The sequence below is a fragment of the Cricetulus griseus genome, chromosome 2 (genome assembly GCF_003668045.3).
Source record: "Cricetulus griseus strain 17A/GY chromosome 2, alternate assembly CriGri-PICRH-1.0, whole genome shotgun sequence".
Taxonomy (NCBI): domain Eukaryota; kingdom Metazoa; phylum Chordata; class Mammalia; order Rodentia; family Cricetidae; genus Cricetulus; species Cricetulus griseus.
In genome coordinates this window covers 206,128,621-206,152,269 of record NC_048595.1, presented here as the reverse complement: position 1 = coordinate 206,152,269, position 23,649 = coordinate 206,128,621, and the positions used below count along the sequence as shown (strand labels likewise).

Genomic DNA, 23,649 nt, shown 5'->3' with positions numbered 1-23,649 from the left:
AAATTTGATTTCATCTTGGCTCCACCGCATTTGTTTGAGACACGTTGCATCTAATCACAGATTGATATTGGGGCTAATGACATGATAATTAACAACAGAAATGCATTGTGGTCAAATTGTCTGTTTTAATTATTCCAAGGCACTGCACCATCAGCTAACAGTAGGCAGCAGCCTCCCAGAGGAGGGTTGGCTTGTACTTGCTGTTATCTGGATTATTACCCTCCTGGAACCTAGCACAGGAAATAACCCCCAAAAGATCATATGTACTTACTGCCTCACAACTTGTAAGATTGGCTTTGGGGGCCAGAAGTGAAAGACTTGCAATGAGGCAAATAAGTCACAAATTGCAGTAGAATCCTAGAGTCTCTGAAAGTACTAAGAGAGAGGAGGCAAGCGTGGCAGGACTTTTATTTGGTTGCAAATGTGGAAATAGAGGTTCAGCTTGGAAAGTAGTGAAGAGCTGTATGAGGAAATGTTTACTGATGATTCAGGTAAAAACACATTGGTGTCTGTGCTATCCTACTGCTAGGGCTAACCAGGGACAATTTTTTAAAAAATGAAACAGATTTGGCCTTATGCTGTTATCACAAGCTGAATAGTTTAAAATGACATATATGTTGAATGCTCTATATCATTTAAGACATACAAATGTATATTTATCCCCCAATCTCTAGTGGTAAGTCAACCTGGCCCCTTTTTAAAATAAGTCTGCCAAATAAAGCTATATTTTTGCATAATACATCCATAATGCATTTTTCAAACTTTAAAATTTTGGTATCATTAAAGTGGAGCGAAAAATGTAAGATGCTTGGGAAGCTGTGAGAGTTCAGACTTACAGATTTTTAAATGTCAAATTTTTACACTGCCTTGACAACCCTTATTTCAACAACAATTTCAAATGTGAAGGAAGCTGAGACTTATTGTAAATGCACCGTTTTAAAACACTCGACTTAATATCTAAGAGTTGACTTTTTTCTCAAAGAATGTTAACAGTGCACTAAGCTAATTTGAATGATTAAAAATTATAGACAAAATATGAACTGGTTGGGGAAAATGTAGCTGAGAAGCATTCAGGAGAGAGTCAAACTATAGGTATTAGAGTAAATTTTTCCTAGCATTTAGTGTATTAGGCATAGTGATCATTATTATTTTGAGAGGGAATGAAGGTCATTGATTAGCGTAGTAGGTAAAGAGAACGATGCCAGAAAATTCCTATTGTAACCAGGACCAAGAACAAGTATTACTTCACAAGCTAGGCAAAAGAAAAAAAACCCTTTAAAAATGGACATCTTATACACTATTTTAAGATCAGTAATGTGACTATTTCAAGTCCCAGATGTCAGACACTGAGCTGCAGAAATTAGACTATACTGTGGAACTTGGGGTTTGCTCTTATCTGGCAATAACTGACCCTTGGTTCTTCCTCATGGAATAAGAAATTACAAAAATTATTTTGGAATTTACAAACCCCCCCACAGTTAAGAGATTTAAAGAGATCTTGAGCTTTAAAGTGTTAAAAAAAAATAGTTAAAGACAGTGGCACTTTTAAAAATTGTACTGTTTTATTTTGTGAAATTAACATAAGATCTTGATCTTGAAGACAGCTAATGAAAAGGATATGACTTAATATACTATTTTTTGTGTGTCAAAGTTGACAAGGAGTACAGTGTCATAGTTTTCATCAAATTGATACAAGCCTGGGCATATATGGGAAGAGGAAATCTTACCCAAAAAATTCCCCTCCACCAGATTGCCCTGTGGGCATGTCTGTGAAACATTTTATTTTCTGATTGGTGTGAGAGGCCCCAACCTACTGTGGGCAGTGACATCTCTAGGCAGGCTAACTTGGGCTATATAGGAAAAAGAGCTGATCTAGCTGGTGGTTCAGCTAGAAGCTTCTTCCCTCCTGACTGGCATCCATGATACCTGAAGGTACTCCGTACACTACTGAGGAGAGGGGTAATCATCTATGTCACCCAGCTACAAACCCTGTAACCTCCAAAGTTGACCCGCTTTCAGGATACCCTAGTAAAATAGTGGCATATATACTATGGGAGTAACTTTATGATTGAATTGAAGACCTACTCCATGATATAGAACCCATACCTAACACTGGTAAAGTGACCAAGAGCCTGAGGCTAGATAGTCATGGGTCTAAGGGAAAATCAACTATTAGTTTGCTAAAGGAACACAGCAATAAAATGACTCCTAATGACATACTGATAAACCCACAGATCAGTGCCTTGATCATTCCACATCGAAGTAGCTTCTATTTCAGTAGATGGGAATTAACAAAGAGAAAAACAATCAGACAATGTGCAGAGAGTGAGAGATATTAGAGCACTCAGTCCGAAATGTGGTGTCTTCATCAAAGCCCTCTGCTCAAGGCTCAGAAGTCTATGCAGAAGAGGAGGCAGATATTGTAAGAGGCAGAGGTGATAGGTTAATACAAGGAAACGGTTTCTACCAGGCACACATGAAATCACAGAGATTGTGGCAGAATGCACAAGGCCTACACAGGTTCAAGCCAGAGTACATCCCAGCACTGAGAGGAGGAAGTGGACAAGGCGTCCCACCGCTAACCAAGAAACGATTTATAATTGACCCATTGGCAAAGGAAAATCAATGTTCTTAATGGAGTGTTTATCAATCACACTTCAGGGCAGGCCACAGTCAGAAATAAGTTGATCAACAAAAAAGAACTCAGTGATATTGTTAGGGACTTTTTGCTTCATTTTATTTTGACATTTTTGTCTTACTGGTCTCTTTCCTATTTTTTGATTTTCATTGGAGGTGTATTTATTTGCTTTTTTATTTTAGTTTTAGGAGAGAGACAGACAGACAGACAGACAGACAGACAGACAGACAGACAGACAGACAGAGACAGAGACAGAGACAGAGACAAAGACAGAGGAGGGGAACAGAAAGACCATAAAATTGGATGGCTAGAGAGGTGAGAGGATCTGGGAGGACTTAGAGGAAGGCAAACATGATCAAAATTGTTTAAAGAATTAATAAAAATAAACGTATAATTCTTCTCTGATCTAATAATTCCACTTCTAATTTTAACCTCAAATTGAAATATTCTACTTCTAATTATAACCTCAAATTGAAAGTAGGGTCTCAGAGAGATATATCTACAGATATATTCATATTGATATTATTCCACGGATCTAAAACAGGAAGTGACAGACAAAAGTAAAAAAGAAAGAAATAGAGAAAGGAAGGAAGAAAGAAAGGAAGAAAAGAAAGTTGGTGATCTAGCCATGAAGAGCAAACCAGTAAGCAACTTTGATCCATGGTCTCTGCTTCATTCCCTGCTTCCAGGTTTCTCCCTTGAGTGCCTGCCCTGGCTTTTCTTGATGATCGACTGTAATCTGAACAATAAACTTTTTCCTTCTCCATTGTTTTCAGTCAGCATATTTTCTGGAAGAAACAGAAACCAAACGACAAGCAATTTCAAAATGACTAAAATTTTGTGTTGTCTTTTTTTTTCTCAATGTTTAGTAAATGGATGGTTAGAAACATAAAATGTGTTGTTGCCAGTAGTCTGGGTTTGGAAATGACTATTTGGTAAGGTTAGTCAGCTTGTTGTTGGACATAATTACTCAGATTCCAAAAAGAGATGGAACATGTCTGATAAGATTGTAGTCATGCTAAGGACACTATCATGGCCATAAGAGCCACTCTACCGTGCTGGTTCTAAGACTTCCCTGTACTTCCTGATGATCATTGCAACCAAGGGGTTCTCTGATCCATAATTACAGTGCAGGATATCAAGACAGAAAGAAGTAGATATGGTACCTGAGTCCAATGAGAGCAGCATCAGTGTGGTGGCCTAACTCACTGATCTATGGTGAGGACCTGAGATCATTAGGAGATTTGATTCTGAAGATAATTTTTAACGTATTTCCCCTAAGATACCAGGTGATCCATACTCAGTACTCGGGTTTGATTTTTTATGACCTTTCAGAGCCACACAGTACAAGAAGTAATATCTACTGTATTCTATACATTTACCACCATAATTACTCATATGGATCACTTGGCATTTTGACATTGCTTGAAAGAGAAGCTTACAAAGGTCTGCTATCAGAGGGTATAAATGAGGTATATTTATACAGCACTGTCCTTGTAACTCACGGAATTGTTTCAATCCTATTGGCTCCTTGCAGTTTAATGAGAAGTAACCTTAATATAGATCATTGTTTTACTTTTTAGTCAAAACTATCTCAAGAGTATCTTGCCTACGTTTTTCTCCACAAATTGACATTTCAAATGTGATAATACAGGAGTGAGAACACAAGTAGCTATAATAACAGACTTTTATCTTTCTGACATATAAAACCTATCCGAAATAAAATTCAATTCTTCCACCAGGAAAGCACTTTGGGATTTCTGAGAAATCTGCAAAGCTGGGTATCTGCAAAGAGAAGTAATAGCACTTTGCATTTTGTCCTAAGTGGGGCTTTCCTGAATCACAAAGGAAAATTAAAAATACAAAAATAATCAAGCCATAAATGGGAGGGAAAATCATTTTAAATGGTTTTAAAACTATTTTCCTTCTGGAAGATACTCCGTTTATAGTTCCATTAAAACATTACTGATATAAATATGTTTCAATTTTCCATTAGATATTTTATCTTTCATTTGAAACTTGAATTTATTTAGGATGAGAGAGCAGTAGAATAATAATGAGCTAGTAGAATCTAGATAACTGCCAGAGCTGCTCACAGAAGTAATATGCTCAGAAAATGAAAGCATATTTATCTTTAGAGTCTCCCAGAAACAGACAGTTTTGCTTCAAAGTGGAAAGCAAGGTACAGGGTTCTGGCTCAGCAGCCTGACAGGAGAGCAACTGGTTTTAGATTTCTTGGTGACATCAAATTTACTTACTAGCCTGGCAGGTGATCTCCTTATGTAGTTTCAAACTCTCACTGTAGTGGGGTTCCCCCTATCCCTGAGAGTTGCCTGTATATGAGATATTCATTATCATTTCTGTATACATTCAGAATTAGAGGAGTCTGGTACACAGGTTAATGAACATATTCTCATAAGAGCTGCCCACAAAGGCTCCTCATCAAGCCCCATCAATCAGAAGAAATCTCTTACATGCCTTTAAGACAATTAATTGCTCTGAGGCAATATTCGTTCCAACTTTTTTGGTCCATTTATTTCCAGTTCCTCACTGGTGTTAAAATCAGCATGCTATTTATTGGTAGCTGGTCCAACAAATATCACAAGCACCGTGAATGAGATCACTATGGCACTTGGCTGCCTAATTGCAGAATTGATTTCTAATAGACAAATTTAGATTGCAAATTTTTGACTTCAAGTGCAATGTCAAGGGCCTTTGAGGATTCCTAGCAATAAGAATAGTTTTAATAGAATATCAGTTTCTGGAAGGTTGCCCTCATCACACAACCGCCCCACCCCACCCCCACAAACACACACACACACATAATCTTGACTATAGTATTTTTCTATCATCAACTGAATAACAACATAATTAAGAAATATCACAAAATATCTAACAAGACAGCAGACACAGACATAAAAGAAGACATAATCTTTCTCTTAAAACTTAATTTTTATGAAGAAACCTGGTGGGCTGATTTAAATTTTAAAATGTTAGCTATAAAGTGTGTGGGATGTTAATGTTTTTGCAGGCTTCTATTTGAACTGATATTTCGCCCTAGGCTCCTGCCCAGCAGATCAAACTGACACAACATCGCTTCTGCTCTGGGCCATAAAATTACACTAAATTCTGATATAGACAAGTTTTCAAAATAAAAAAACTGCCAAACAAATTCATAGTGGCCAATCAGAAGGGACCTACCTTACCCAAGATGCCATAAACTAGTCCCCTCAAGAAAAGTAACTCTAAAATTACTAATCAACTTTCCATCCCTTGCTTCTATATGCTCAGTTTTGTTTTATTTTTGTTTTTGTTTTTTCTGCCTTTAAAGTCAGAATCTTCTGCTCAGTTCATTGGAACAATAATTCCCCATAAAATGGGACATTCCTCAACTCTAAATCACAAATCAAAATTTTAAAAAATACATTTTTAAATTAAACCTGCCATAATTTTATCTCAAATTCTAGGACTGTGATATTTCCCTTGTGAGTTTTTGGTTGCACCCTTCTATGCAACTTAAAGGGGATGTTATTCCAAACAAATTATTGTCATTACTTCTGGATTACCATATGTGGCAATCCAATTTCTATTACTTTGATAAAATACCTCAGATTCTATATTTAATTTTTAAACAACTTATTTATTTAGCTTTTAGCATTTCTGAGACTATGGAATTGATATCCACTGGATATATCACAGGAAAGAAGATGGTACCATGGTGGAAGGTGTATGAGCTGAAGAGATGAGAGGAAGAGATCACAAGCCAGAGACCAGGAAGGCCCATTTGTGACCTGTTCATTCATAGTTCTCTCAGGATTAAAGTCCTGATAAAGCAGCACAGACTCTGAGGTCATGACTTTCCAAGCCTATGGCTCCACCGTTTAAAGACTCCTGCCTCTTCCCAGTGTTGGCTCACTACTGACCAAACTTTGGGGACTCAAACTGTATTAGAACACAGAACCAGCCATGATACCAGTGTAAAACGCAGAAATATTGTTGAGAAAATGTCTCCAAGCTTTTCCTTAGCATTTTATTTAGGCTTAAGAATCTGTTTTCATTTTCTTTCCTCTGAATCCTTCTTGGCTCCCTGAAGCCTCCCAGATATGCAAACAACTCCAAACACACCCTGACCTTTTATCATGCTAGATTGCTCTAAGAATAAATAATGAATTTTAACATAATACTGTTGCTAAACTACTGAGGGCATGAGAAGAGTCCCTGATTTAACCTTCTTTGATTAACATTTTGTTTATTAAAACATTATTGAGAGCTACCTTTACAATATATTGGTAGCATTCTATCTTAACTATGCAGTATATGCTCTTCCTACTAAGAAGTCAAAAATTTCTTGAAGAGTGGAGATATTTTAAGAGAAATGTGATTGTTACATCTCAAAGATGTTACATCTTTGAGAACTGTCCAGAGGATATATCATTTCCCACTACAAAATATTTCATTGCAGAAGTAATAGATAAACTAGTGTTGAGAATGACAACATGACAGAACATAAAATGTATAAATAACACTCAATCCAAGTAACATATGTTGGATGAGGGACAAGTAATAGAAACAATAAATACTTTATGTAATTTTATAGAACCCACTTCCATCACATATGAGAAGAAAACAAACCATGTGACCCTTATGTATCACTGAATTTCTCAGTTACTCCTATTTATATTGCTTCTGCATAAAATATTGCTGAAGTTACATGTGTTATGGAATAAAACAATAGATCTTGACAATTCAAACCATTATATAGATGTCAAATAGAATATAATTCATTTAGATAATATAACCACATTCCCAACTCATCAATATGTAGACCATGCTTTCCATTTAAAAACAAACAAAACAAAACAAACAAACAAAAATCTTGTCCAAGTGCTTAAAAGACTTTCTGCATAGGACTGTAAGGAAAATAACAACAACAACAACAAAAAAGAGTGGAATGGTGGTTTTTTAAAAAGTTACTGAAAAAAGCCGGGCATTGGTGACGCACGCCTTTAATTCCAGCACTCGGGAGGCAGAGGCAGAGGATCTCTGTGAGTTCGAGACCAGCCTGGTCTACAAGAGCTAGTTCCAGGTCAGCCTCCAAAGCCACAGAGAAACCCTGTCTCGAAAAACCAAAAAAAAAAAAAAAATTAAAAAAAAAAGTTACTGAGAATAGCAAAAGAAAACACAAATCTTAGGACTTGCCATTTACAGACATTCCATTACTATTCATTTGGGGGAGACAGCTTTCAGAGGAGATAAATCCATACATTCCCACAGGACTCCAGGCATAGCTTATGAACAAAAAGCAAAGACCTCCCATCGCTGTCAGTTAGTAGCCACTAGGTCTTGCTTAAGACACTTCTGACTTGGGGAACTCCTGTCCTGGGGTCTGCAAGCAGGTCGACTCGGCCCCTGAGGACTAAGCAACCCTGAGGCTGCTGAGATCGCTGGGCTTCTCCTGCCCCCACGCAGAGCAGAGGTGAGCTGCTTCGGCCCCTTCCTTGGGCTCAGCTTCTGCTTGCCCACTCTGGGAACTCCTGTTCTGGGGGTCTGCAGGCAGGTCGACTTGGCCCCTGAGGACCAAACAACCCAGAATCTGCTGACATCTCTTGCTAGTCCTGCTCCCACCCACCTGGAGAGTGAGTGCCTCAGGTGCACCCGCCTGCACCCACATTAAGATACATCAGAGTATTGTATTCTCTTGCATCCACATTGATGCAAAAATACTCAATAAAATACTGGCAAACCAAATCCAAGAACATATCAGAAAAAAACATCCACCATGATGAAGTTGGCTTCATCCCCAGGATGCAGGGTTGGTTCAACATATGAAAATCCATCACTGTAATCCACCATATAAACAAACTGAAAAAGGAAAACCACATGATCATCTCACTAGATGCTGAAAAAGCCTTTGACAAAATCCAACACCCCTTCATGATGAAGGTCTTGGAGATATCATGGATAACAGAAACATACCTGAACATAATAAAAACAATATATAGTAAACCAACAGCCAACATCAAACTAAATGGAGAGAACTCAACGTGATTCCTCTAAAATCAGGAACAAAACAAAGCTCTCCACTCTCTCCAAATCTCTTTAATATTGTACTTGAAATGCTATCTAGAGCAATAAGACAACAAAAGGAGATCAAGAGGGTACAAATTGGAAAGGAGGAGGTCAAACTTTCACTGTTTGCAGGTGATATGATAGTTTACATAAGTGACCTGAAATTCTCTACCAGAGAGCTCCTATAGCTGATAAACACCTTCAGCAAGGGGGCAGGATACATTATTTACTAAAAAAAATCAGTAGCCTTACTATATACAGACTACAAGAGGGCTGAGAAAGAAATCAGAGAAACATCACCCTTTACAGTAGCAACTAACAAAATAAAGTAGCTAGGAAACAAGGAGGACTCTAAGAGAGACATACATGGTCCTCCAGAAAAGGGGAAAGGAACAAGATCTCCTGAGAAAATTGGGAGCATGGGGGGAGAGGAGATGGAGCTAGGAAAATGAGAAGGGGAGAAGAGAAGGGGAGAGTAGGACATAAGGGAGCAGGAAGGTTGTGTAGGGGGAAGAATAGAGGAGAGCAAACTAAGAGATACCATAAGAGAGGGAACCAGTATAGGTTTAAAGAGAAATCAGGCACTAGGGAAATGTCCAGAGATCTACAAGGATGACACCAACTAGCCATCTAAGCAACAGTGGAGAGGTTTCCTTAAATGCCCTCCCCTAATAATGAGAATGATGACTACCTTATATGCCATCCTAGAGCCTTCATCCTTCAGCTGATGGAAGTAGAAGCAGATACCCACAGCTAAACACTGAACTGAACTGGAATCCAGTTGCAGAGAAGGAGGAGTGATGAGCAAAGGGGTCAAGACCAGGCTTATGAAACCCACAGAAACAGTTGACCTGAATAAGGGGGTGCTCTTGGTTCCTAGACTTTTCACTGGGAAGCCAGCATGGAACTGATCCAGACCCCATGAATGTGGGTGTCAGTGAGGAGGCCTGGGAAATCTATGGGGCCTCTTGTAGTAGATCAGTACTTATCCATAGCATAGGAATGGACTTTCAGAACCCATTTCATATAGAGGGATACTCCCTCAGTCTAGACACATGGGGGAGGGCATAGGCCCTATTGCAAAGGATATGACAGACTCTGAACACAACCCCATGGAAGGCCTCACCCTCCCTGGGGAGCAGAAATGGTATGGGATAGGTAGGGTATTAGTGGGGGGCATGGGAAGAGGAGAAGGAGAGGGTACTGGGATTTTCATGTAAAACAATCTTGTTTCTAATTTAAATTTTAAAAATGAAGAAAAAAATGGTTGGCCATCTGCCAATCATATTTGACTTCCCCTCCCCCAAAAAATAAATCAAAACAAAACAAACAAAAAAAGACACTTCTGACTTATAATGTGCTGTGTTTGTAAACTGAGAAGACTAAAATACGTGGTCTCTAAGGCATCTTCAGCATTCTAGGACTCACAGTTATAGCCATTTACATGAATATTAACTCAGAAATATTTCTATATTGCCTAAAGTGCTTGTGTAAGAACCTTTCTCCATGATAATTCTATGCACAGTGCCCCAACACTGACTACCAAACACAGTTTGACCTTATCCTCCGCAGTAGAATACTAAAGGGATTGCATCATGCTAGTTGCTACCTGGAGTCTGAGACACAAATTATGGGTGAATTATGAAAGAAATTCTAATTATCAGACATTCTATTGAAAGTATGCTTTAAAGAGTTTTGATAGGGGCTGAGTATGTTGCTTAGTTGATGAAGTGCTTGCTTAGTATACACAAGACCTTGAGCTCAATACCCAAACACAGACAAAATCTTAGTTATCATTTTATCTCCAGATTTTATACAAACTATAAATCATATTTTTTAATTTGGCAGGTTTAATGTTGGAAATGGCCAAATATTAGCTAAGATGCACAGGAAAATATATAAATATCAATGTTCTGCAGATTACACAACAAAATAACTCATATTTAAATCAGGATTTCATAATGAAATTAAGTATAAGAGAAAGGTAAAGATATGATAGGGTTAATATATGCAATGAAATATTTCTTTCCTCAATTTTGAATCTAATTCCTTCTTAACCTACAAAAATAAAAGTGTAAGTTTTTCAAGGCCAAGAACCTCAGGATTTTTTACTTATTTTTAATCTCAATATGCAAAATTCTAATGTTGCTAATATTTTAGAGCTTAAATAATCATATTAAGAAAGCATACTGCCTATGCATTTTTCAGATCTTCTATAGTTAATAGTGTAGGTGATTTTACCCCTGGTTTTTTTAAAAAACATTTGTTTACTTTTTAAAAACACGTTAAAAGTTATTAACCCATAATTTTTAATTATACAATTTTTATCTCTTATAACAGATCATGCAAATCTTAACTATATTTTTGAAATGATTTTTTGGCTTTTTAAAAAAAATATTCATTTATTTTACATCCCAACCACAGTTTCCCCTCTCTCTTCTCCTATTCTCTACCCCCTACCTTCCCTCTGCCCCCCTCACCCCTAAATCCCCTCCTCCTCTGTTTCTATTCAGAAAGGGGTAGGCCTCTCATAAGTATCAACAAAGCATGGCATATCAAGCTGAGGTAGAACTAAGCTCCTCCCTTTGTATCAATGCTGGACAAAGCAAGCAAGCATGGGAAATAGGTTCCTAAAAGCTAACCAAATCACAAGGAACAGCCCTTTCTCAACTGTCACAGATATGTAGGGGGCCTAGGTTGGTTCCATACAGGCTCCCTAGCTGTTGCTCCAGACTCTTTGAGCTCCTATGAACCCTGGTTAGTTGTTTCTATGGGTTCCCTTGTGATGCCCTTGTGGTGTTATTTAGAAATTTCATTATTGCGCCTGGCCAACTGTAGAAATACAAACATTTAAAACACATCGCTGCATCTGTTCAACGATGTTTATAGCAGCACTAATTGTAATAGTCAGAAACTGGAAGCAGCCTAGATGCCCCTCAACTGAAGAATGGACAGAGAAAATGTGGTACATTTACACAATGGAGTACTACTCAGCAGAAAAAACAATGGAATCTTGAAATTTTCAGGAAAATGGATGGAACTAGAAGAAACCATTCTGAGCAAGGTAACCCAATCACAAAAAGATAAACATGATTATGTACTCACTCATATGTGGAATTTAGACATAAAGGATTACCAGCCTACAACCACACTGCCAGAGAAGCCAATAAACAAGCAGTACCCTAAAAGAGACAAACATGGTCCCCTGGAGAAGGGGAAAGTGTCAAGATCCCCTGAGCAAATTGAGAGCATGGGAAAAGGGGGGAGAGATCTAGGAGATCAAGAAGGGTAGAAGAGGAGGGATGCAGAGGATATGAGGGAGAAGAAAGGTTGAGTCAGGGGAAGAATAGAAGATAACAAGAATGGAGATACCATAATAGAGGGAGACATTTTAGGTTAACAGAGAAATCAGGCACTAGGGAAATGTCTGGAGTTCTACAAAGATGACACCAGCTAACAATCTCAGCAACAGATGAGAGGCTACCTTAAATGCCCTCCCCTGATAATGAGATTGATGACTAACTTATATGCCACCAAATAGCCTTCATCCAGCAGCTGGTGGAAGTAGAAGCCGACACCCACAACTTACCACTGAACTGAACTGGAATCCAGTTGCAAAGGAGGAGTGATGAACAAAGTGGACCAGGCTTGTGAAACTCACAGAAACAGCTGACCTGTCAGCTCCCTGACATCAAGGAGCTCTTGGTCCCCAGACTGATAGCTAGGAAACCAGCATAGGACTGATCTAGACCTGAGGAAAGTGGGTTTCAGTGAGGAGACCTTGGAAATCTATGGGACCTACTGTAGTAGTTCAGTACTTATCCCTAGCATAGGTGTGGATTTTGGGAGCCCATTCCACATAGAGGAATCCTCCCTGAGCCAAGACACACAAGCGTGGGCCTAGGCCCTATACCAAAGGATACAATAGACTCTGATGACACCCTATGGAAGGCCTCACCCTCCCTGGGGAGCAGAAATGATATGTGATAGGTAGGGTTTTAGTTGGGGGGGGTGGGGGAGGAGGGGAGGGAAAGGGAACTAGGAGGATAGGAGGGAAATGGAACTGGAATTGATATGTAAAATAAGATTTGTCTAAATAATAAAAAATTGAAAAACATGAAAAAATAAAACACATTGCTACATTCTTAAACAATTTTATATTCTTGTTTTTGTTTTTTTCTGGTGTGATTGGAGTTAACTCAGAATGCAAGAGATAATAGGCAAGGACTCTACCACTAAGCCACATTCGAGCTTCTAATTTGGGGGAATGGGGTGGTATTTAGTCATATATTTTAAAATTACCTTCTCTTATCCAAACTTAAATTTTCAAACTATTTTACTTTAGAAACCCATTGCTGTGAAAGGATATGTGATAGGTAGGGTTTTAGTGTGGGGGGGGAGTGGTAGGGGAGGACAGGAGGGAGAAGGGAACTGGGATTGTCATGTAAAACAATCTTGTTTCTAATTCAAATCAAAAAATTAAAAAATTACCAATATGATAAGCTAAAAAAAAAAGAAAGAAAGAAACCCACTGCTAAATGTTTGGGGGTCTGAAAAATCACAATTACGTGGAAAAAAATCAAGGAACCAGGACATCCCTCATAATGAAAAGTATCACTATCCTTGCTTGTTAGGGAGAGTACTTAACTTCTCAAAAAGTCTACCTTCTTGTTCTTTGTGTTTCTCATGTGAAATTATATTGAGTGACTGAGGAAACGACTCAGCAAGATGATCACCACACAAGAAGAGCTTACTGAAGGGTTAGGTATACCCACCCTGACCTCAGGACACAGTGAGAAGCTGCCTTAATTATCTAAGGGATATCATGGTCATCTCAGAACTTTATGTCCACTTTGGGGCACTTCTAGCTCAAATTCAATTTACCAATCTTGAAAGAATCCACAATGGTTGTAGAGTGAGATGATTCTCAGGACAAAGGCCATGCCCTAAAGCCTGTCTGTGAGGATTAGTCACAAACACACAAAGTTAAAAGTTGGAACCTAACTGGCAATTAAAAGTTTAATAGAAGAATTATGCACCAGTCAAGCCAGCAGTAATCCAGGAAATTACAGAGCGCTGAATCTGGACAGCACCTCAGAGATCCATTCTAGTTCTCTCGTTTCACAGAGGGATAAATTAGGTTCTCACTGGCTAGAGACTCTCTGACTGCAGAGCTGGTGGGGACAAACCAGATAAATCTACATATCCTTTCTCTCTACAGTGACAGAGCCCCTGCAGTAGCCAAGTGTGTGATCATTTCCAAGTCTTGTTTCATTTACTGAATATAAGAGAATATTAATAGTTTCAGTTACTGTATATAAAAACCTATTAAAATATGTAAAGGTATCAAAGGTATTAGAGAACTATTTTTATTATTTCTTATAAGGATGAACATGATTCAATAAATTTATAGTTAAATTTAATTTGATATACATATTTAGACTTTCTTTTGAAACCATGTGTACCTCTCCTGTTTTTGGCTGAGACAGTATAAGTATCTCAGAAAGCCTATTAGCAAGACTTGTATAAACTCACCATAGTCTTTCTCACAATTGACTACCTTTTTTTGTGAATCATCACCACTGCTCCAAACCTTGGGGTGTTTGAGAACAGACACCCCTTTTAGTACCTCTACATTTTTTGTTTGTTTGTTTGTTTATGAAGTCCTTGATACACACTATGGTATTTTGTAAAAGAAGTAAAATAAAAGAATTTTTGTAGTTGTCTCTGAGTCTGAAGTGGCCTTCAGATCAGTCCACAACCTTGACAGTGCTTATCCTCCTTGAGCCTCAAACACCATATTTACAAAATACATAATATATTCTTTCAAAGAGAGGCATCTAGAGCCAGTTAAAGCTATTATAAGACAAGAATGTTTTGATTTGCTGCTAGGAAATTCCTTCCAGTCATTATATTTGTCCATTGGTTTGCTGCTTTTGGAAAGTTAATTCCTAAAAGGGGAGAAGTTAAATATACATTTCTGGCTTTCTGCTTTTGGAAATTTAGTTCCTAAAAGGGGGAGAAGTTAAATATACATTTCATGAGCCTTTATGGGAGAATTGAGCCTAGAAATACTAATTCAAACCCTGGAAGGACAGGTTAAAAATTCTTCTTAATTTAAGATGTGGTGCTGCCAGAGAAACTAGTAAACAAGAAGGACCCTAAAAGAGACAAACTTTGTCCCCTGGAGAAGGGGAAAGGGACACGATCCCCTGAGCAAATTGAGAGCATGGGAAGAGGGGGGAGGGAGCTACGAGAATGAGAAGGGAAGAAGAGGAAGGATGCTTAGGTCATGAGGGAGCAGAAAGGTTGAGTCAGGTATAGATTAGAAGAAAGGATATGGGATAGGTAGGGTTTTAGTTGGGGGGTTAGGGGGAGAGGGGAGGGAGGAGGGAACTGGGATTGTCATGTAAAACAATTGTGTTTCTAACTCAAAAAAAAAACAACAATAAAAAAAATTAAGATGTGCTGATGCCCCAACTTTCCTCTATAAAATGTCTATGGAGTTACTTGTGCAGCATGAGATGATGGAAAGGGCATGTCATGCCCAAGCATGACATCTTAGAAATTGCCAAAACTATTGAAATAGAATAGTTTGTTTGATCTTCTCTTGCCTATCCTTTTATTAAAAAGTATTTTATTACACTTATTTATTTACTAGAGGTGGTTGCATTGCTGTGGCACACTTTATGGGGTCAGATAATAACTTGAAGGAATCAGCTTTCCTTCCCATGTGGGTTTTTCTGCACCTTTGCCTAATGAGCTATCTCAATGACTGAGCCCACTAACATTTGAAGACCTATACATGACACGTGTCCTGACTAACCACAGGAGAAAGAAATGTGTCAAGGAGAGGCCAGAAGAAATAAACAAGCAAACCCAGTTTCTCTACCTCCATTTAACTTCCACCCTCTTGGTGCTCACCAGTTTTTGGCATAGCTGAACATTTGTCAACAAATCTAAGCTTAAGAACTCAAGGTTTCTGTTATTATTTTGTTTAAAAAGAAGAAAAGAGAAATGCTGAGACATGAGACATAAAACTATAAGTTTATTATAAGGCCCGGCAGAATGGGGAGACTAAGAAGAGGAACTGGGTAAATGGCTGACCGCCATGGCCGGTCGCCATAGAGAGAACACATAGGTGAGAGAGAGAGTAGAAAGAAAGCTTAGAGGAAACAGAGCGGGGAAACAGAGAGAGGGAACAGACAGAGAACAGACAGAGGGAACAGACAGAGGGAACAGAGAGCATAAATGGGCAGGGGCCTATCTTTTAAAGGGGTCCTCTGTACCTGCGTGCAGACTTAGTTCCCAAGGAACCTTGGGCTGACCAGGGTACTGCCTGTTCCACCAGGTAACAGGGGCAGGCCAGCATAATGCCTGAACCTTTCAGTTTCTGCATCTGGTTCCATGCAAAAACCTTGGACTGTTAAGCTTAGATATGAGGGAATGCCATGCTCAGCTTTAAAGCAGGGGCCTTGCCCCAACTTAATGTGTCAGACTTTGTCGACTCCCCATGAGAACCCTTACCTGTTGGGAGGAGTGGATGGGGGTGGGAGGAGAACAAGAGGGTTAGAGGAAGCGGGGAAGGAGAACTTCGACTAGAATGTAAAATGAAATAAAAAAAGTAAATTTAATTAAAAAGTCACAAAAAAGAAGTCAATGTTTCCCTGAATATTCAGATATATCTTCATTCTGTGGAGCTTTTGTGTATGTAAGACCTGGGTCAATTAAATATGTTAGATCTTTCATGTTAGTCTGTGTATTTTGTCATAGTGTCCACAATAAGACTTGCAACAGGTGGGAAGGGAGCTGTTCTTTTTTTCTTCTCTGCAGACATGAACACAAAACAGGATAGATGTGGCCTTCAGTGTTGCTGCTTCACTTGTTTGCATGCCGTGATACTTGAACTCCAAGGTGATGACATTTACAATAGCTCTTCTATCTCCCTTCTAGGTTTATTGTACAATTAATAAATTTCCACCAATATGGAAATTAATGTTATCAAAATCAAACAATGTGGCATTATTAAAATATTTTAATAGTGTTCTCACATGTCCCCTACTGGGATATAATTTCTGTTAAATCAGCTGCATAGACCACCTCCTGTGTGAGCAGGTTTAATATTAGTTTGAAAGCTAACATATCACCATCTGCTTAGCTTTATGTACTCCTGACTATGTTTGGCTACAGTTAATACCTGGGTTGACAAGTAATTGTGTATAGACTTAACACACTTATCTATTAAATTATATACCCCCAAGTTTTTCAGTATTATCACAAAAGTCTCAGATTTATGATTCATTGCTCACCAGTTTGTCCACAGAATGGTACTATTCTCTGTCTCCATCTGAACAAAACATACCTAATTAATATGTTGTACTTACCAGCTACATAATAGCAGCATATAACAAAGCAATAATATTATGATTTTCTAGTTCACAAGTCTGTGTAGCAAGGAGAACAGAGCTGGGTGAAGCCGGATCTGATTGTCACTGCTCTTGTGTTTACATCTACTCCCTATTTCCTTCTTCTCTGTAGTCCAGAGGCCATCTAAAACACGCTCTTTGCTTGGGGAAAAAGCAGCAACCCCTAGAAACTCCACAGACAATCTGACCCTCCAGTAAAACAGGGATGACATAACCAGGCCTCTGAACAGAGGAGACGAGAAACAACCTTTTCATTTAACAAATGAGATTCACATTCTATAAAACATATCTTTAACAGAAATTTTCAGTGATGCCAAGTGAGTTTATCAAAATAACTATTTCAATGGTTGAAGGTTATTATAATTAAAAAGGTCTCATTTCTTTGACTGAAATTTAGCCTACTCTTTCTTTTATGATTAGGCTTTCAGTTCTCCTGGAATTTAGTGTATTTTGTCTTACATAAGAATGTCCTTTTGAATAATTGAGATAAAGTTCCATTTTAATGTCCCCAAAATCTTCAGAAATTTCCCCATCAGTTCATTGTCCAAAGTCTCTAAAAACAAATGAGTTTGTTATGAAACAATTCATAATACAGAAATTGATTGTCAATTCTAGTGGATTACTCACTATCAACACCCTAATTTCTTCAGTCATTCATAAGTAGCTATACAAAAGAGATGAAAAAATAAACTTGTTTTAATTTGGGTTTTTTTGGTGCTGGGATCAAACATAGCTCTATAACTTCTACATTTAAGTTTCAAATCATTAAGTTCCAAAACAATAATAGAAGCAAGACAACTGTGTCCATAACAGAGTTTAAACCCTAATGGTTTCTGTTGCAATCCAGAACTTCTATGATTTTATATTCCCTTTAAATTTGGCTCACCATTTGGCCTCAATATTAAAATTAGAATTTTAAAGTTGTTTACTTTTTTGCTACTACAAAATGTCACTTTTTCTGCTAAAATTGCTTTAAAGTGAAATATCTTTCCTATGATGTTGTCACCAGGTCTGCCTAATTTTCCATTTTGTGTATGTGCGGAGGGGGAGGCATGGATCACTTATACTCTAGACAAGTGTGCCACCACTGAGTTCTGCTTCACCCCACACCTCTTCCTTCTCAGGAATACAGGTGAGCCTTGATTCTATTTAACATGCCATGGATGACTACTGCCTGTCTAGCATAAGCAGATGTATTTCCATTCATTGTGACTTCTGGCTTGCTTATACTCACAGGGACATATTCTGCACATGGATTTCTTACCTTAATTTTCCTTTCTTTTTCTTTTTTGTGCATTACATCCATTAAAACTTCTTACGTTGTCTTCCTTCATTACTCATCTTATTTTCAATTTTTATGCATTGCGCCTAGCACTTAACACATGGGTTTATTTTAACAACTATCTGAAAAGTATGAAGCTAAATAAAGCATCCAACCTCCTACACAGCAAGAACTTTGACATGGATACCTATGATGTATTTCTTCACATTTTTCTTATAATTATTATACAGTATGTTTATTCTGTTTACTCTGCTCATTTTTTTATTTTTTGAGAATTATTACATAATTGACACTCCTCCCTCTCCTGCTTCCAAATAGAATTTCTACATTTGAGGAAGAATAATAAGCTATTTTCTTGATTTTCTAATTTCATTGGCAAGGCAGTGCTTGAAATGTGCAATTTTATACTTAGGCTATCAAGGAGAATTTTAAATATGATTTGCCTTTTCAAATCAATTCTTTTTCATGTTTAATCTTCTATTGATATTACAAATTTGTTCTCCTGTTTCAAGTGTTACAGCTATTTATTTTACAGTCAGTGTGCATGAAGTTAAACACAAAATTATCTGAGATTGGTTAGGTTCATTAAACATATCTTCCAAACAACAATTAAGGAAAAAGAAAGCCATGAATCCGGGAGACAACTGGGAAGGGTTGCATTGGGGGGGGTGCTGAAGTGAGGAAAAGGAAGGAGAAATTATGTAATTGTATTATACTTTCAAAAATAAAACAAGCATTATTTAAAAAAAAATTATCTACCTGACCAGCAGTGTCCAAGATATCCAAGTAAGCAGGCTCATTGTCAATCCTCACCTGGGTTTTGTAAGCATCTTCTGCAAAACAGGAAAAAGTTTCATTTATGTTTTTTTCCACAGAAAAGCTGTGGTTGAATTTGAAGTTTTGTAAAAGGACATTCTATCTAAGTTTCTGATACGATGTTTAAATAAGGTATGAAGAAGGAATATAACAGTGTTGATAGTGAAATATGTCTTAGATTAAAACACAAGGAATGCTGGGTGTGGTGACACACACTCCCCAGCACTGGGGAGACAGAGGCAGGAGGGTCTCTGTGAGTTTGAGGCCTATCTAATCTATGTCAGGGGTGACAGGCCAGGCAGGGCTAGAGAGACAGCTCAGTGGTTAAGGGCCTTTGTTCTTCCAGAAGTCCCAAGTCCTTTTTCCAGCACCCTCATGAGGCTCACAACTATCTGCAGCTCCAGTTTCAGGGGATATGACGCACCTCACATACACAGTGCACATACATGCATGCAAGCAAAACATTCAACACATAAAAATAAATATATTTACCCAAACAAACAAAAAGCAAAAGCACACATGGAAAAACATCATGATACTGGATTTGAGAATTCATTCTTGTATATGTTACCATAAGCACAGTCCACAAAATTATAGAAGCATTGCATTTCTGATATTCACAGCTGGAGAGATCTCTTTGCTATTTCCTCAGAGAAGGAAGGCAGAAAAGTACTACATTTTCAGTATAGGAAATACTGAGTATGTATGTCTGTCAATCATTGAATAAAGGTAACTAATGTGCTTGCCTGGGTCTGAAGGCCTGGACAGGCTTCTGAATGTCTTCCTTTATTTATATCCATGTATGTTCTTATAGTGCTTAACCCACCACAACATATTGCTGCCTGTTTAAGTGTAACAGCAGGCTAATGTCATCTGGCAATTCCTGAAACTTGAGCTCATGAATTCCCAAAGTTCATATTTTGCCTTGTTCACTGTTTATATTGTAAAGAAGGAGCTGACAGATCCATTGCCAAAAAGCATTCTGAGTATAGCTTCTTTTATAACTATCATGTTGCTGCTTTTAAAGCACAACTGGACAAATGAATTATTTTAAAATATCCTTACTCTTGTAGCAGCACTGATCAAGCATGGGAGATGCTTTTCCGATGTGCAGTGCTGGGAACCTCCCACATAGTATAGGCTTGTTTGCTCAGTGAGACAGGAGGACACACGTCCACATGTACACACACATGTGTGTGATGTGTGTAGACATAGAAGCATATAGACAGAACCCAAAGCACACTCAATATTGCACAATCACAGGAATTTTCAGTTTTTTTATCCTATGACTCTTTTTTCAGCCACTGATGTCTCTTTATAAAGACAGTATCTGTAGGATAACTGCTTTTTTATTTGGAGGGTATATGGGTTATTTTTCAGTTTCCTAATGGAGTAGTTACTCCGAGTGAGGGTCACAAGTGAACCTCATATTGCATGCTTGTTTATTTAAACTCGAAGGCCAGGCAAGCAGCCTGCAGAGGTTGGGGTGCTGAGTAACCAAGGCTGGGCTCTCTGTGTGACCATCTGACACTGTGACAAGCCAGCACCTGGGACACGCATTAAACAGAAGTCTCTTTCAAGATCAGAAACCTCTTCAAAAGGAATAGATGTGAACCAGCTGGAAACTAAAATCAGGCCAGAGAGCCAAGACTTTTTTCTCTGTTTTTTTAGACATGCTCATCCATGTATACATTCTAGTATGGGAAATCTGGGTCACCTTCCTGGCCTGAATAGAAGCTAATCCTTTTCATTTCCTCTCCATAAACAAGCTTTCTTTCAGTTCCCATTCATCCACTCCCTTTGAGGCTACTCGTGCAGAAACGGACTGTCAGAAACACTCTATTGAATGCATATAAACACTTTCCTGCATTTCAGCCATCTGCCTACAGCGCCTACCCTGAAGTGAGCTCATTTATCTTCCCAAGCAAAAGGCTAAATGTACACAAAGCTTCTTCAAGAAGAAATGATCACAGCTGCATACTACATTCTTTAAACAGAAAAGCACAATGGGACTGCATTCATGAAGGCACCTACCAACTTAAAATTCATCTCAACATGCTGATATTTAATGTGAAACCAGAGTAATTGTTCTTCACTCTGCTTCTACAGCAGAATTTTATAAAGTAAAACAATCAAGGCTTACATGAAAGCTTTTAATCTATCATAATATATGTATGCTGTGTTGGTCAGCCAGTTACCTTGTTGGTGAAGGATAAATAACTGTACATAGAGACCAAGACCTCTTACACGAATCAACAGAGGAGCACATGTGATAGTACATTGGAAACAAAGAAGCACAGCTCACATTCAAGATACACTATGCTATGACTTTTTAGCCAAAACTATATGAAACTTAAATCATGTCTGCTAGTTCTGTTTGTATGTATTTAAATGCATATTTACCAAGCAGAATATCATACAGGATTAGCAGGATATATTTTCAATAATCATCAAATATGTTTTTGGCCAAGTCAAAATGCTTGGAGTATTCTGGAAAACAGACCTTTTAATTATTTCCCAGAAAAGTGCGTTTTTATTTAAGTAATTTAAAAATATTTTAGTTGTAAATATTGAGGCCATTTAAAGCCATAAAATATGTAATTGAGAAGATATTATTGAATTTTTGTTACATGATTTTAACATATTATAATACTTGAATACTTCTTTCATCATTTACTGCTCAAACCAAATTATATTGTTGATAATATTTCACTGAAACTGTTTTTCTATAAATTTAAGCCTGTGTATGTCTCCAAGATAGCAACTGTTGACCCAATATTTTTTATTTTATGTTTTTATTGAGCTATACATTTTCCCTCCTCCCCTCTCCCCTTCCAGCTCCCCGGACCCACTGCCCCCATGCTCCAAATATACTCAGGAGATCTTGACTTTTTCCCTTCCTAGGTAGATCTAGGTATGTCTCTCATGCATAGGGTCCTCTTTTTTACCTAGGTTCTCTGGGGTTGTGGCCTGTAGGGTAGTTGTCCTCTGCCTTATGTCCAATATCCACTTCTGAGTGACTACATATTATATTTGCCTTTCTGGGTCTGGGTTACCTCACTCAGGATAGTGTTGTCTAGTTCCATCCATTTACCTGCAAATTTCAAGATGTCATAATTTTTTTACAACTGAGTAGTATTCTATTGTATAAACATACCACATTTTCCTTATCCATTCTTCAGTTGAGGGGCATCTAGATTGTTTCCTGGTTCTAGCTATTACGAATAATGATACTACGAACATAGTTTGAACAAATGTTCTTGTGGTGTGAATGTGTAACCTTTGGGTATATGCCTAAAAGTGGTATTGCTGGGTCTTGAGGTAGATTGATTCCCAATTTTCTGAGAAACCACCATACTGGTTTCCAAAGAGGCTGTACAAGTTTTCCCTCCCACCAGCAATGGAGGAGTGTTCCCCTTACTTCACATCCTCTCCAGCATAAGCTGTCATCAGAGCTTTTGGTCTTGGTCATTCTGACAAAAATATTTTTAAAACACAATAAATAACACAAAGGCTTAACTAAGGTATTTGGGGGCCTTTCTCAGAGGTCTTCTAATATAAATCTTGTCCATTGTACATGTGAGAGCATTTGTACACACACACATACACACACACACACATATATGAACTTCTGAAAACTGTTTTGAAACTGGAAGGGGAGGAAAAGAAACAGAAAGAAAAGCAAAACAAAAGGGAAAGAACCTAAATTCTGAGACCAAATGCGAAAATCAAATTTGCTGATTCTCAGTGACAATGGGGAGCTTCCAGCGGGGAGGGTGCACATATTTTGCACACACACATATAGAGTAGAAGTACTTGGAAATGGACAGTACTAACTCTTCTGTATTGATTTAACTCATAGGATACAACATGGCTACAAATCTAAATTTGCACTAATTTGATTATCAACAATGAATTAGGTACACATCTGAGTGTGTAGTGCACACTCCATACATACTCTGATGGGCACAGCATCTACAATGTTGAAAAGTCATCAGTTGAATCTACTACCATGGAGTTTACAATTTGAGGGAAATGAATAAAAAGAAGCAATCACACTACATCCTGTATTCTATCTCAAACTCTTGTAAATTTATTTACCTAGAAAGCAAAGAGCATTTATAGAATTCACTGTTGAGCTTGATTTGTCCTCAGAAGCATCACACAGAAAATCTCAGGAGGAGAAAACTCCTCCTGAGGTTTCAGGAGGAGAGAGATAAAATTATTTAAATTATGATATAGCCCTCCTCATGAACACAAACATTCAGTGAATATCCAGAGTATATAAGGTTACTGGCTGTGAGAAGGGTTTTGAAAGGAAGCTCAGTTTAGTTTATAGGATGAATCGGGATAAGAAAGGAAACCCTTCTCTACACTGAATAGGCAAAGGCAATGTTGTCATGAAGGTCTGAACCCTG

The 23,649-nt window shown here is 38.0% G+C and overlaps 1 protein-coding gene across 1 annotated transcript in view; it reads right to left on the bottom strand.

The window, feature by feature from the left end:
- Positions 1 to 23,649, bottom strand: part of Rit2 (Ras like without CAAX 2) — a 350,814-nt gene that overhangs the window by 208,577 nt on the left and 118,588 nt on the right. The window contains exon 3 of the mRNA XM_027400646.2: positions 19,175 to 19,248. Coding sequence (XP_027256447.1) covers positions 19,175 to 19,248 — 74 coding nt within the window. The remainder of the gene's footprint in view (positions 1 to 19,174; positions 19,249 to 23,649) is intronic.